The sequence below is a fragment of the Cavia porcellus genome, unplaced genomic scaffold, assembly GCF_034190915.1.
Source record: "Cavia porcellus strain 051 isolate PalLab524CR breed Dunkin Hartley unplaced genomic scaffold, mCavPor4.1 scaffold_17, whole genome shotgun sequence".
NCBI classification, from domain to species: domain Eukaryota; kingdom Metazoa; phylum Chordata; class Mammalia; order Rodentia; family Caviidae; genus Cavia; species Cavia porcellus.
Genome location: NW_026947500.1, coordinates 28,658,781 through 28,673,154, shown reverse-complemented (window position 1 = coordinate 28,673,154; position 14,374 = coordinate 28,658,781). Strand labels below are relative to the sequence as shown.

The following is a 14,374-nucleotide window of genomic DNA, read 5'->3' as shown; positions in this document are numbered from 1 at the left end:
AGTTTCTCTGAGTCCCAGGATGCGTGTGAACCTGTCCCATGCACACACGGTGGTGAAGCCACCCCTTCATGGCACATGTTGGTGATCCCATCAAGGCTCAGTTTAGGGAGAGCAGTGTTCACCACCCCCATACACACGCACCCCAAAGTGGATAAATGCATGGCTGTGTCAGGCAGAAGCGGGCGGCTGGAATCCTCTTCGAGGGACTGCTCTGCTGACCCAGTTAGGAAAGTGGGGCACTCGGCAGGTTGGGCTCCTTTTAAGCAGAGTATTAATGAGTTGAATAGAGGCAGAGGCACCTTCAGTCAGGAGAACAGCAGCACTAGAAGGCTGCTTGTGTCAGGAGAGGCGAGGAGGCCAGTTGTGGGTGCTGAAGGGCACAGAGCTCTTCCCTGGGAGGCAGGCTGCCGCTCCTCAGGCCTGCAGGTCTACATGGGAGTGCATCTGTGTCACCAGAGGATGGACAGTAGGACCACTCCAGGCTGAGTGACTGTGGTACAGCCACTCATCCGAGGAGCTGGGTTTCTGGACCTTGGACTACAGTGCCCAGAGGACTCTGGGAACACCCCATGTGAGTTCCACACCCTGAGGCCACAGGGGAGTCCTCTCTCAAGAAAATCAGGAACCCTAGAAGAGGTTACTGTGCGCTGTCAGTGTGCAGGGTCACTTAACAAAGCAGCACAGCCAGGCGGCTTCAACAGCAGATAGTCACCTTCCCCTGTCCTATGGGCCACAGGCCCAAGGACATACTCTTCCTGCACTGCTGAGGCCTCTCTCCTTGACTTGCACTTGGCAATGTCTTCACAGGGTCGACCCTGTTGTGTGTCTGTGTCCTAGCCCCGGCTGCCTCCTCTTATAAAGACACAGTCAGATTGCATTCCATCCCACCCCAAGGACCTCATTTTAATTTAATTACTTCTACAAAAGCCCTTTCTGTAAATGACATTAGAAGTCACTTGAAAAACATGAACTTGCAGGGTACTTAATTCAGTCCATAATATCCACAAATCCTCCAAAGCTACAGAGACTTGCTCGCCTCCCTCAGGGGTCCCAGTGACTGCCTGCCTTTGCTCTGTGCATGCCGTCCCTCACCCTCCTGCCCCACTGTGTATTCAGGGGGCACAGTTAACTCTTGCCACAGAGCAAGGTGGATGTAGGGAGCCTGGGGCTCAGGGCATGGGGACGGGCAGATGGAGCAGACCCTCATGAGGACTTGAAAGTGACTTCAGAACAGTCACCTGGCCCACTGCACCTGTGCGGCAGAGTCATGCAACTGTTTGCTCTCGAAGACCCAGATGTAAAGTGGGACACTGAAGGGAGACTGGGAGAACTCTGCTAGCTGCTTTCTATCAGCAAGAGGTGACCTTCTGATCCTGGGTGGTGACCATGTCCTTCACTACAGAGGCCATCTCCCTAGCCCCTGTGCAAAGGAATGCGACCCTGCCTGGGGATCTGGTCCTGCCCTGACTTTAGAGCAACCTGATTACCGCCCCCCACCCCCATGACCTGCCTGTGTAGACAAATGTACAGACAGGGTCAGAACAAATTCTGAGGATGCCCTTTAAGGGGATGCCTTCCTGGGTGTGTGTTTGCACAGTGTCTCCCAATGGTACAGCTTTTCTTTCACAGCGATTTGCAGGATCCTCCTCCTCATCAGACCAGAATCACATGGAGACCTCACCCTCTGCTGCCTCTATGGCCTTCAGGAAGGGAATCGATCCTGCCACTCTCCCATGGGTCTCTAACAGGGTTCCCTTCCCTTTTGGAGCAGGGCTTGGCTTCTCCCTGGGCACTAGGTCAGCTGTGTGAAGGAGCTGGGTTCCATAAAACAAAGTCCTGCATGCTTTTCAACCCACACCCAGCCAGTGGCCAGCAGTTCTCCAGGGCTGGGCTACAACTCCACCCTGTGCCTAGTTCTCTGCTCATCTTGAATCTGAGGGCCTCCTAAGGACAAGTACAAAGGTGGCATGAGGGCACCATTTACCTGTGGAGAGACAGAGTCCTGAGCAGCTGTGCAAACTTCCCAAGGTACACAGCTGACCCTAAGCACAGAACAGACCAGGATGGGAAGTGCTCAGCAGTGCCTGCCGGGCATGGATCTCTAAGGTCCAGGGTGTGAGCACCTTAAGGTCACTACACTGCCTTGGAAAGGTCTGGTGGTCACCAGGGCTGCCCCACGGCTGGGAATGTACTTCACTTCCTGGATCTCTTTCCAATTTGTGTTTTGACTCCAAATCAAGTAGAAGCAAACCCATCCTCTAATTTTGCTGAAAAGAAACAAGTGAAATTTTAAAACACTCTTACAACGTAATGAGATTTTCTATATGTACTAATGAGTGCTTTGCATCATCAAGGGTCATGCATTTAATCAGCCAACATTGTGCTTGTCCCCCTGGTGTTGCAACCAAGCAGAATACTTGGGCAGACGGTGGGGCCCATGAGAGGGACAAACAAGCTAGGTCCTGCCATATCCCGCAGGAGCCCAGGACCGAGGGAAGAAGACACAGAGAGACAGCTAAGTCCAGGGAGATGAGGTGTCCCAGCAATGAGGGCTGTGATCCCCTGAGACCCTCTCAGGATGGGAACATGGTCAGCTCTCTGGTTAGCAAGGACAGTTCGGAGTAGGTTAGTGCAAGACCTGCCACATGGCTCCTTGCCCCATTCCTCAGCACTGGGAAGGAAGGTCATATCTGTGGAACCACCTGGTGTGGCCCCAAATTCCCTGACTGCTCTGCAGGAACAGCCCTGGCCTAGGAACAGTGAAGGTTTGGGGGGTCCACCAGCCACGGGGGGGTCACCCTTGTGCGTGATTTAACCTATATGTCAGCCTGGAGGGAAACAACTAAGGTCTCCCCCTCCAGAGCCAGAAACAAAGTCCCTAAAATCCTGCTGCCCAGCACCTGGGACCCACTGCCCATGTGGGAGCCCCTCTCAGATCCTTGGCCATTGCAACCTGAAGGACTTTCTGGCACCATGCTATCTCCTGCTTTCCATGTGGGGAAACTGAGGCTCTGGCTAGACAGAACTCCCAGCCAAGCCAGCAGAGCTGCAGGTGCACACAGGTGTCCCTCACATTTACCACCTCTAGTGTCATGCTGTGCAATGCATTGGGAGTCCAGAAGAACCAGGAGGCTCCCAACAGTCTTCCTGTCCCATTGCCAAGACACGCCCATGGCTTGATCTTGAGATGGTTGTCAAGTTGAAGGCAGCATAGCCCTAGAGAGCTATGACCAGGAGACTGGGGTTGGTGCCGTGGTGATGACCACAGTGCTGCAGTCCCCACTCTGGTCATGCCAGGTGGCTCACAGGTCACCCTGTGGGCAGGGGCAGTTGACACTTCCCTGCCCTCCCTGCCTTCACTTTCAAGGCTTTGTGACTCTGACCAGCCCCCTTGACATGTGCTGTCCCCTTTCCTTTTGAGGTCCTTTTCTTCCTTGGCTTTGGGGCTTTCCTAATGCTAATATTAGCTATGCTGCCAGCTTGGCCCTGGAAGGGATTGACTTGAAGGTTAAATCAGTCACAGAGCCTTAATTAGTTTCTGAAATACAGATCTGCCTTTGGATTTGGTGAGGAGGTGACGAGCTGGGGAATGTTCCGAGCACTCTGTGTTCTGGGGTGTCCTGACATTGTACGGTTTCCCATTCACTAACAGACTGATCTGAACATCAAGGACTTCCTCTTTAACCTGTCCTCAACGCCAGCCACCTAGGGTCCTCAAAATTTGCACATTGGGTTCTTGTGTTGCAATAAACTTCCTGCCTATCTGCCTCCTTTCTGATGGAGAAAGTCCCAGTAGTAGGAGCCGAGGTCCAAGGAGGCTGCCCCATCCTATTTCAGACTTCTTTTCTTACACAGTCTGTGGTCAAGGTGCATCCAGCCTCCTCTCTGCTGGACACACTTGAGTCTCTGCAAGAGGAGCATGTGCTGCCTGTAGATAGGTAAGGTAGGATGCTGGCTCTGGATACCATTTGGGTAGGGACCATTGTCCAGCCTTGGACTTTCTCACTTGAAGTTGAGTTATCAAATGAGGAACAAAAACACTTTGGAAGCCATCATTCCTGGATGTGGGGCCCCTTTTTATAGAATTCTCCTCTCTCTCATTTTTACTTAGGATGAAAAGCCTTTTCAGTTGCTGCCTCCACTTCTTGGCTCAATATATGCAAATGTATTAAATATATCGGTATTTCTTATGAGCTCGTGACTTCCACTGTCTGTCAAAGTTAAAGTAGCTCATGTCAGATAACATCCAGTTGATAAGAATGATGAATTCTCTAGACAAAATATATAAATACCAACAAGTACATGTATGCTTTGGCAGGCCTCCAAGAGCATATAGAACCAGAGGTTCTGGGACCATTGACAGAGAGGACAGATGAGCCCCACAAGTATTGGGGCTTCCCCTGGCAGAAAGTAGAATCTTTCTGGGTTGAGGATTCAGAGATTGGAGCTTGGGATCAGGGCTATCTTAGTGGCTCAACGCAGGATGGGGGATCTAGTTAAAGGAACACCCTAATATCTGCACATCAGTCCCCCTCAGGTCCTTTGCAGACTCCTGAGCTAGCATGCACAGGGTGAGAGTCCACAGCCTGGTGCAGAACAGCAGTTTCAGTCTCAAAGTCCTGACATGTTTGTGGAGTTTGGAAAAATACCTCGGGCTTTCTATAGGAACCCTAGAAGGCCCCTGACAGTCAGAAAACCATTGCAGGACCAAACTAACAGAGACCCTTTCAGCAAAACCTTCACTAGCAAGTTGTTCTGCCAATAATTTTACTCCTGCTAGAAAAACATGGCTAAGGGGAAGATAACAGAACCCAGAAGCTTTGCAGAAATCTCAAACACAGTGTCCAACATAGAATCAGAAATTACTGGATAAGCAAAGAGGGAAAATTGGATATGTAGCCGAAGAACCACAGTTTAATGGAACTACAAACACAAATGACACAGATATTGTCACAGACAAGGGCTTAAAATAACCGGAACATGCATGTTAGCTCTCACTTGTGCTGGGTATGGATTGAGTGCATGGGTTTCCCTCACCCCACTCCTTGTTTTCAAGAGGCCCCCAGTTGTGAGAAGGGTGTTCATTCATGGAGTGAGGAGTTCTAGGAAGATACATTCATTCTTTTTTTTTTTTCTTGAGTCAGTGTTTCCCTATTTCCCAAGCTACCACCTTCCTCCCCACTCTTCAGATGAGTAAACTGACTTTCAGAATCCTTGTGGGTCAGAGACTGAGTCTGGATACCCAATCTTCTGTTTCATTTCATAGCAAGCTACAAAACAGCACACATCAGGGCTGACATCTGAGAGGGGAGGCTCTGGGCGGAGAGCTCTGCACCGTTAATCCATGCTCCTTGGAAATCTCCATCTTCATCAGCTGAGGTCTGCAGGGGACCTTTAGGCGTCCTGCCTTTTGGGGTGAGGGGCTCCAGCAGAAGCTCAGAGGAGGTCTAAGGAGAATAGGTGGGGGTCTTCTGCCACAGACAGACAATGGAAAACCCAACTGTAAGCCATCCAGCAGTCAGTCACCTATCTCCTTGATCGAGAGCTGTCCCTGAGGATACAGAGATGGGCCTGGGTCTATCCAGGGAATCAACTGGGGCTACTGTAAGAGCCTCAGTCCTGAAAACGTAGTCTAGGATGATAGCATCAGACACCTTCTGTGCCCAGGCCTTGGGGGCTAAGCATGGATTCCTTGAATGGACAGGGCAGGCAGAGAGAGTGTGAGTGGCTGAACCCAAGGTAGGGCCAGAACACATGGCTGTGTGTCCAGAGGAAGGAGCTACAAGTTGAACAGGCATACCCACAAGCCCGCCCAGCCCTGGGATGCAGAAGCCCTGCAGCCAGGCCCCTGAGTAAGGTTTGATCCCAAGGGCAATGGGCCCCACCCATCAAGGCCATTTTTAAGCCCAGGTGTTCTCAGCACTTGCAGGACAGGCTACAGCCAGTCCCCATTTCTTAATAAGTTGAGGACCCCAATCAGAGGTTCTCAAGTTGGTTTGGAGGTGGCTGTCCCTCCCTCCCTGCTCCAAGGCTGGTCAGCTGAGCTCTGAGAAGCATCCAAGGTTACCCCTCTGCTGCTCCCATCTACATGCTGCTATCCACAGGGAACTCAGACTCCCTCCAGCCCCAGCTGGCAGCCAGCTCATTATGCATCCCCTAAAAAGCTGTCAGGATCATTACTGACAGACAGCATGAGTCCTGGGCATAGTCACACCAATAGTGTGGCCATGACAAGGTACATTATGCATGAGCACAGCGCCCAGGAAGCACTTAATGCCTGGCACCATTGCTGTGTTTGCCTTGTGAGGAGTTGTCTAAAGACTTAGCTGGGGCAGTCCCATGGAAGCCAGCAGAGGTGCCACCCAGCTACCACATGCCTGATCCTCCCCTTTTTGCTCCCCAGGGAACAGTCCCCATAAGGTGGTAGGGTCCACCAAGAATCTCTGGCTCACTTGGCACCATGTCCAGGCATGCTTAGATCTGCTTCCTGGATAAACAGCCAACATTATTAAGGATTTAGATATCTTGGGTCAGCCCATGAGCCTCAGTTTCCCCCATGGGAGGTCTCAGTACCCTTGGTCACCCAACTCTCAGAAGAGCAACGCCCTGGAAGCCATTGTAGCCAATTGCTTGCTCCCTGTCTTTCCTGTCAGGGCAACACTTCAAGACTGGAATCCTTCCAGAATATATCATAGGGTCACCTCCCCTATCTTTTGTGGCCACCTCAACTGCAGCTCCCAAAGTGCTTGCCCTGGCGATGGTCTCAGACAGAAAGCCCCATTTGGTATCAGGAAACTGGTGAGCAGAACCTTCCCAAGTTGATTTCTAACACCAGCCCCCATCAGCACCCTGTCCAACTCAGAGACCCCAGGGGATTCTGAAACCTGTGCTTCAGCGCCGCTCGACTGGATCTCCCTGGCCCCCAGGGATCCTGCAGGAGCAGAGCCTCCCTCTGTGGCTCCAGCCGACAGGAACATTACAAATGCCTCAGACACCTACCTCTTTGTGCAAAGATAACCCCGCATTATTGCTGAGACGCCTTTTTATATCTGGTGTTATTTATAAGTATGATTCATTTCACAATTATTGTGAGATGGAGAAATGTTGCCTACTAATATTTAAATCGCAGTTATGGAGAGCTACGAGCTAGGGAAGCAAGGTCTGCTATTTTGGATTAGGTGGGGGCTGGGCTCGAAGACCCGGTCTGTGGCCCCTAACTGCCCCACACCTGCCCACTCCAGCCACCTGGTGCTCCAGCGCACCCTGCTGCCGAGGCTCCTGCGGGGCTGGTGGGTCACTGAGACCTAAGGAGCTTGGTGTCTTTGTCTCACCCACCATGGGCTTCTGTGAGCTGGAAACAGGCTGAGGATCTTCCCTCTCCTGCTTTGCCAGGCTTGCTGAGGAGCCTAAGTCTCTGCTGGGTGGGCCAGTTGAGGCAGGAAAGGGAAGACCCCAAACTAGGTGTCACCGTGCACCCAGGAGAGCCAGAGCCAGCCTGGGGGCGCAGCAGGTGTCCAGCCACACCTAAGCATCACAAATGTGGCAGCCAGCCAGAGGCAGTATCACAAGTGGACACTGCTTCAGAGCTAGTTCTCTACTGTCCACTCCCTCCCTGGTACCTGCTCCATCGGGATGTAGGTGTAACATGGGGGCCCTGGCTGCAGGGGAAGCTGAAGGTGTGCCCCAGTTTTCTAGCCAGGAGGCAGGCCTGGGTTTCAGGGGCTTGCAGACATGGCAAGGATACAGAGGACACCAGGGTTCCTGCCAGGGGAGACAGATGAGGGTAAGGTCAGTCCAGGAGGCCTGTGGCCAATGTCCTTCCCATTTCATAGGCTGTGCAGCACCAGGCCTGTTTGCTATGTGTGTGACCTTTAGCCAGTGTGGGCCACCGAAATAGGCTGGCTTCTTGTTTCTGGTGATTTAGGTACAGCTAGAGATAGCCTAGCCTTGCAGCAGGGCACTCTGAGAAAGTGAACACTGAATACACACCTGTGTCTTCATTGGCTCATTCACTCTTTGATTCTTTCCCAGGGTGTTGGGGAGCCCTGCCCCCCAATTTGCAGGCTAGAGAAGAGCAGCAGGGCATGGAACCTGTGAGCAGCTAGCTAAGTATTTCCAGGCACAGGGAGAAACCCCAATAGCTGTCATAGGTCTTAGAGAAGGGGTCTGTCCAACGCCAGGTCAGTCAGGAAGACCTCCCACAGGGAGTGGCACCCCAAGAGATGAGTGCATTAGATCAGTCTGAGGGGGTGAAGGAGAATGCCTCGCTCTCTAGCCACTTTCAGACTTTTAAAGTTAAATATTTATTTGGTAAGCACTGACACCCTGACATCCAGGCCCCGTGCACACATGAACCCTCTCATCAGAGAACCCCACTCACGTCCGCCTTTTACAGATAAGGGAATAGAGGAATCATACGACTTCTCCAGGGTTAAAGCTGGGAAGCCCCTTGCTCCACCATCCCAGCTTGCGCCAGGCAATCGCATTCCTCAGTGCTGTGGGCATCCCTCCTCCTGTTCTACAAACATGCACTTGGGTGACCACACACACACCCATGCTGGGAATTGGCTGTGTTATCCCAATTTTACAGATGAGGAAACCAAGGGTCGGGACGTCCTCATCAGCCAGCCCACAGCTGTAGAGGATACAAAGCTCGGTTAGTACCTGAGAGCAGATGGCTTGGCTCCCACAAGCTCAATGAAGCCACAGCAAAGGAAGGTGGGCTTGTTGTTGGTGGTGGTGTGTGTGTGTGTGTGTGTGTGCGCGTGCACACGTGTATATGTGTGTGTGTGTGGTACCAGGAATTGAACCCAGGGTCTTCATACAGAGCTATATTATCTTTCCTTTTATAAATTTCTTTTATTTTGAGACAGGGTCTAAGTCATTAAATCGCCTGGGTTGGCCTCGAACTTGTTATCCTCCTGCTTCAGCCTCCCATTGTTCTGAATAGTATTGGGCAGTTTTTCTTCTAAGACAGCACATCCGAGTCTCACAGGCACGCTTACAACACCTGGTGTGTCCTCCCTGCCAGGAGACTTCAGAGCACTTGGAATGTCTGATGTGCTAAGAGCCTTTTTTTATACAAGAACTGAAATTATTTTCAGCCTGTTGTCAGGCAGTCGTCAAAAGACATGGAAGATGAAGGGCTTCCAGCACGCGCAGGCAGAGAGGGAAGTTCTGCGCTGAGTTAGGTCAGGGGCACAGGCCGTGGTCACTCCATTTCCAGGGCCGGGGAGGTCTGGAGCCCTGGAGGTGAAGGGTGGGCATACAAGTGACCAAGGCCTGACAGGAGCTGATCTGGCAGCTGCAGGACCAGTCGAGGAGGCTGATGCGTTGGGGTTCATTTTGGGATCACCCTCTTCCTGTTTGCTTTGGGGTCTTCATGTAATCTTTTCTTCCTGCTTTATTGTACGTACATGGACACCAAACAGTTCCCAACCTAAAAGGCACTCACCTGCCCTTTAGGGTGACAGGCAAATGATCAGAGCCACCACCAAGCTGACTCTCCTGTCTCTTCCGATGCCTGTGCCCATCTCTGTAATTAGGAATGAATTCGTGTGACATGAAACCTTATCCACACTCAGTAGGAATGTGGCCAGACTGTACCTCTAGGACCACATCAGGTCCTGTGTAAAAGATCCTATGCAGAACAAGGAATTTTCAGGTGATGGGGGGAAATCTCAGCACCTTTGCTGAATGGACACTGATGTCCTTGCACCTGTGGTCATGGCAGGGAGGTCCAGCCTCTCCAAGACTGGTTAGATCACTTGGCTCCTTTGAACCCAGCAGCGTCTCCCAGGGAGCCCCAAGGTCGGTCTCAGGTGATGCCAAAGGGACACTCCAGAAATCTCAGACCCCATGAGGGGTTGAATTGCTTTGGGGAAAAGATCTCTGGAAGCTCAAGGAGAAATGGGCTTTGAGAGGTCATCTTGCATCTGACTTAATTTCACTTTTACCCCTAGTGTAGCTGTGCCCAGTCTCCTTAGAGACAGTGTTATTTGAGTCCTGGGCTTCTGCAGCAGACTTGGCCCAGATTCTGCCTTTACTGCCCCAACTTTCCCAAGTACCCATTCCCTAGGGTCCAAGGCTGAGGGGCCTGAGCGGGATGGTGTGGGCAAGTGTGTGCCGGTGGCAGGGTCCGTCTGAGCTTCTCTCCTAACCAGACCCTGAATGCAGGGATGATGGCAGGGTGAGGCCAGACTGCAAAGGCTTGTGTGTGACACTCGTGCCACACATGTGTGACATTGCAGAGAGGATTCTCTCCCAGCCCCACCAACAACCTGAAAAACAGGAATGTTGTAAATGCCAGGGTACCGAGCGGCTGCTCCTGCAGACAAAGAGGGACAAGTGAGCCCAGGGTAGAAATTACCCTGAAGGACACAGATGGCTTCCAGGGCGTCAGGATGATGTTTAGACTTTTGAGTAGCATGATTTACACATCATATCAGATAGTGGTCTGCATCCCTGGGGAGAGAGGGAACTGATGAGTGCTGGCCTCTTATCTGAAATGAGAGTCATGCGTGTGTCCCAAGAGACAGCATCATCTTCAGGGTAGGGGCACCGTGGCTGCCTCAGTGAAAACCACAGTGCTCTCATCATAAGCCCCCTGTCACTGGCAGTATTCAAGGAGAGCATGCCTACTCCCTGGACAGCAGGGTAGTGTCAGAAACAGCCCACTTCCCTTTGCAGGGCTTCTAGGGATGGACCTCAAGACCCCACATGGCAAAGCCTGCTCAGGCCAGGCACTTAGTAGGCTTGCAGCCTTGCAGCCAGTCTTTGTGAATTGTTCTCTCGCTTCTCTGTAGTGTGGCTTAGGAAAATTGTGTGCTCGTTACAATAATGGCAGGTGTTTGGAGAAAGGACTTATTTGGCAAGCAGATGCCTGGGCTCCTCATGTCATCTGACACCCTTTCCCTGGTCTGCCCTGTGCCATCTGCAGAGGAATGAGGGTCTTCTCTGTCATGCACTCTCCTGTGCCCCTGGGTCACCATAGCTCTAGGTGGGGTGTCAGCTGTAGGGCTAGCGTTGGGCAGGGCAGAGAGTGCAGAATGGAAGCCACAAGCCATGTTCCTGGGCACACTGCTCATCCTCTCCCCTGCCCTGGATATCCTGGACCCCATTTATTTCCCAACTCTGATCCTGTTCATGAGTAAAGCATCCAGAGAAGCAGTTGCTTCATATGCATTCGGTGGTGCCAGTGGCAGCTCAGAAGTTTGTATCTGGACTGCTGTGTTGTCCCTCTTTGGGAGTGTCTGATTCTGCTCTGGACTGATGGGTTCGGGTTTGGGTCCTTTCCATGGAGTGCAAAGGCCCCAGCTTGAGGAAGAAGGTGCTAGTGTTTTTCCTGCCATCTCAAGTTGGAAAATGTGTGGGATGTCACATGGACCCTAGGGAAGGGGCATCTTCCCCACACTCTCTATCTAAGGTCAACCTCCCAACTCACACCCCTAGGGTACAGGAGTGTTGTATAGTTTCAGACTGCAGCCACACAGGAGTGTGCACACTCACCCCTCTGCCAGCGGTAAAGGCAGCAGCGCCTGGCAGGGGAACTTGGCTTGGTGAGGCTCTGTGCTTCTGGAAGATATTGATCGTGGACAGATGGCGCAAGCATGAGAATCCCTGGGTCTCCCAGAGAGTTCCCTGAGCCCTGGCGAGTTCCCTGGCCCACGTGGCTGGGCATGTGAGTGGCCGCGTCTCCCTGCCTCTGGAAAGGAGCTGCTTTTCTCCACGGGCACTGTGGCTTCACCATCCCAGCTTCCCGTTGCTGACCACACCAGGGAAGGCTGCCGGACCTCTGGCCATCACATCACAATGTCTCTTCCATGGTGAAATCTGCAGTCAGTCTGCCCTACTCAGGAGACACATCTTCAGTTCCTCCCAGATGGGACAGATGTGTCCTCATGCATGACAACCTGTGCACATAGCCAGGATCCCCCAGGAGCTGTTGAACCTTGCCCTGATTATCCAAGAAGTCGCATGAACTATGTGTAGGATTCATCAGTGGCATCTTGAATGGCAGAGTGATTCCCCAGAGCTTGTCCTAGAAATGGCTTTGACCCAGTTCTGTAACAAAGCATGGAGGTGGGGTGAATGTGCCTCCAGGTGGCTTTGAAATGGCTAACAAGCCCCATGAGTTCAGTGGGAAGTGATGTCAAATGTTCGGCTGATGCGTCCTGCTACAGTCTGCCCTCGCATGACAGAGAGACTGCTGGGTACCATGTCCACCTCCTCCCTCTGTGCACGTGTAGAGAAGGTGCCACCCACTAGGGACATCAGCCTTCTCTTTCTGCCATTTTCATTATACGGCATGCCGACCACAGGAAATTCAACTTCAGTGGTCCCATCACTTCTCCCCATCTCCTATCCTCTTGTCTTTCTCCCTCTTTTTTTTTTTTTTAGGAGCAGCTCTCTTAGCAACCAAAAAAAAAAAAAAAAAAAAAAAAAAAAAAAAAAAAAAACCCACACAAACACACACAGTTTTAACTACAGCCCCATGACAGATGCTCTGGGCAGTAGCACTTTGCCCCCTGGGACGTTTCTTGTGCTTCAGAAAGACTTTTGTCTTGGAGCAGAAATAATTCCCTAGCCCATCTGCTGCTGCTGCAGGGCACACAAGCCTGATCTCCGCTCATTCTCTGTCAGCTTTGTAGTTAGAACTTTCCCACCATGGCTTTTCCAAGGGATGATCTTTTCTGGTTTCTCTGAGACTTCCTTTGGGGTGTGAGTGCCAGAGACACGTGGAGAGGGATTGATGAGCTCATTTTTATCAGCTTCCTGGAATCAGGGACCTATCTATGATTTTCTGATCCTCTTTAAAAAAAAAACACCAGGAGTAGGTGGAGTCCTGTTTTTTCCACGGTCATTACCATGATGGAGGGGGGCAAAGAAGTAATGGGTGCTTGTGTCTGATTCTTGCAAAGGGAAATAGAGGTCGAGTTCAGGATTCCACTGCTGCATGCCTGCTGGATTACCATGGGTCTGGGGAACAGCTCCTCCATGCTTCAGCATTCTCCCCCTTGACTTTGTCTCCACATCTGCTAGCTGACAAATAGACTTGGCTTTTTCTTTAAAAATTAAAAGAAAAAAATAGAAAAGCACAGTGCATTATATTTAGCCACAGCGCACGGAGCGCCCGGCACCAGCCAGGTTTCCTTGGATAACTAGGGCTTGAGCTTGCACATGCCTCCTGGTGTTCCCCGCCGCCAGCTCAGTCACTCCCTGCAAGTTCGCCCTGCGCCCTGCCGCTTCCTCAATGCCCCACTCCCGGAGCAGAGGAGCTCAGCTCACATGACGAACGCTGCCAGAGGCAGCCGGCTCTGAGAGCTGCCCCAGCCACGCACAGTTGGTTCCCAGCTGACAGACAGAATATGGGGTGGGCTTTGTCACCAGCACGCCGGGTCTGGCATGCCCAGCGATGCTCGGGAGCGCACAGTGCCCAGACACCCGCCGCTGCTCCCCGGATCCCAGCCGCTCCAGCACCGAGGGGCCGGGCTGTGCGCCTAGCCTTCCGCCCCTCCGAGAAGGTTATATAATGAGCGGACCGCTGCCAAAATCAGAGGGAAAATGAAGTCTTTGTTAAATGCCTTCACCAAGAAGGAAGGTAAGGAGAAAGCAATAGGGACCCTGGGGGACTGATGAACAGCTTCTTACTGCCTCTGGGAGGAGAGAGGGACTCGGTTCCCCCTAAATTTGCTTGTTGTTAGTTCGTGTCTTACAAGGGAATTCATTACTTATGGTTCACGGTAGGGTTTGACTTACTCGGTCTAGGAAATTAACACGGTTGAATGTGCCTTTTTATCCTCTTGCGTTTCTAAGCCTCCAGCCCCTTGCAAAATTGTATTCCCAAATGTCCTTCCATGGTGACTGTGATGGAGGACACTTTAGGAACTAAGTCCTAGGAAAAATAAAAGAACTTTGATTCTAGTCTGTCGGTCACCTGGAGGGTTGCTAAGCTCCCGCTCCAGAAGGTTGGGCACATGACTGGCTGTGCTGGGCAGGTGGACACCCACAAAGCCACCTCTTGGTTCTCCTTGGCTGTCCCTGTGTTGCAGTTTCATGGAGTAGATGGAGAAGGCAGTGTGGCAGACTTTAAAAGTGCATACGCTCTTTGTCATACCTTGTGTGGTTTTTATTGTGGGGGGAAAAATATATAAATAAGCGCATGTAAGTCAGCTAAGAAAATATCCACCCACCTAGAGTTTGCAGATTGCCTGAAAGAAGGAAACAGTTGGGTGGAATATTAATCATTTTCAGACAGGAAAAGAGTTATTTTTAACCCTTTTCACACACCAAAAAATGCATCACTTCCATGGACGATTCCAGTCAGATAGCTTTGTCAGACAGGGAGATTTTCTGTTTTAGGAAATCAGCAGCT

The 14,374-nt window shown here is 51.6% G+C and overlaps 1 protein-coding gene across 5 annotated transcripts in view; it reads left to right on the top strand.

Moving 5' to 3' along the window:
- Nucleotides 1–14,374, top strand: part of Shank2 (SH3 and multiple ankyrin repeat domains 2) — a 503,818-nt gene that overhangs the window by 218,020 nt on the left and 271,424 nt on the right. Inside the window, exon 1 of one of the 5 annotated variants that reach the window (XM_063227699.1) lies at nucleotides 13,171–13,600. The exons of the other annotated variants lie outside the window; for them this stretch is intronic. Within the exon in view, the coding sequence (XP_063083769.1) occupies nucleotides 13,564–13,600 (37 nt within the window). The 5' untranslated portion in view covers nucleotides 13,171–13,563. Of the gene's footprint in view, nucleotides 1–13,170; nucleotides 13,601–14,374 lie in introns of those variants that run through there. 5 annotated transcript variants of the gene reach the window in all.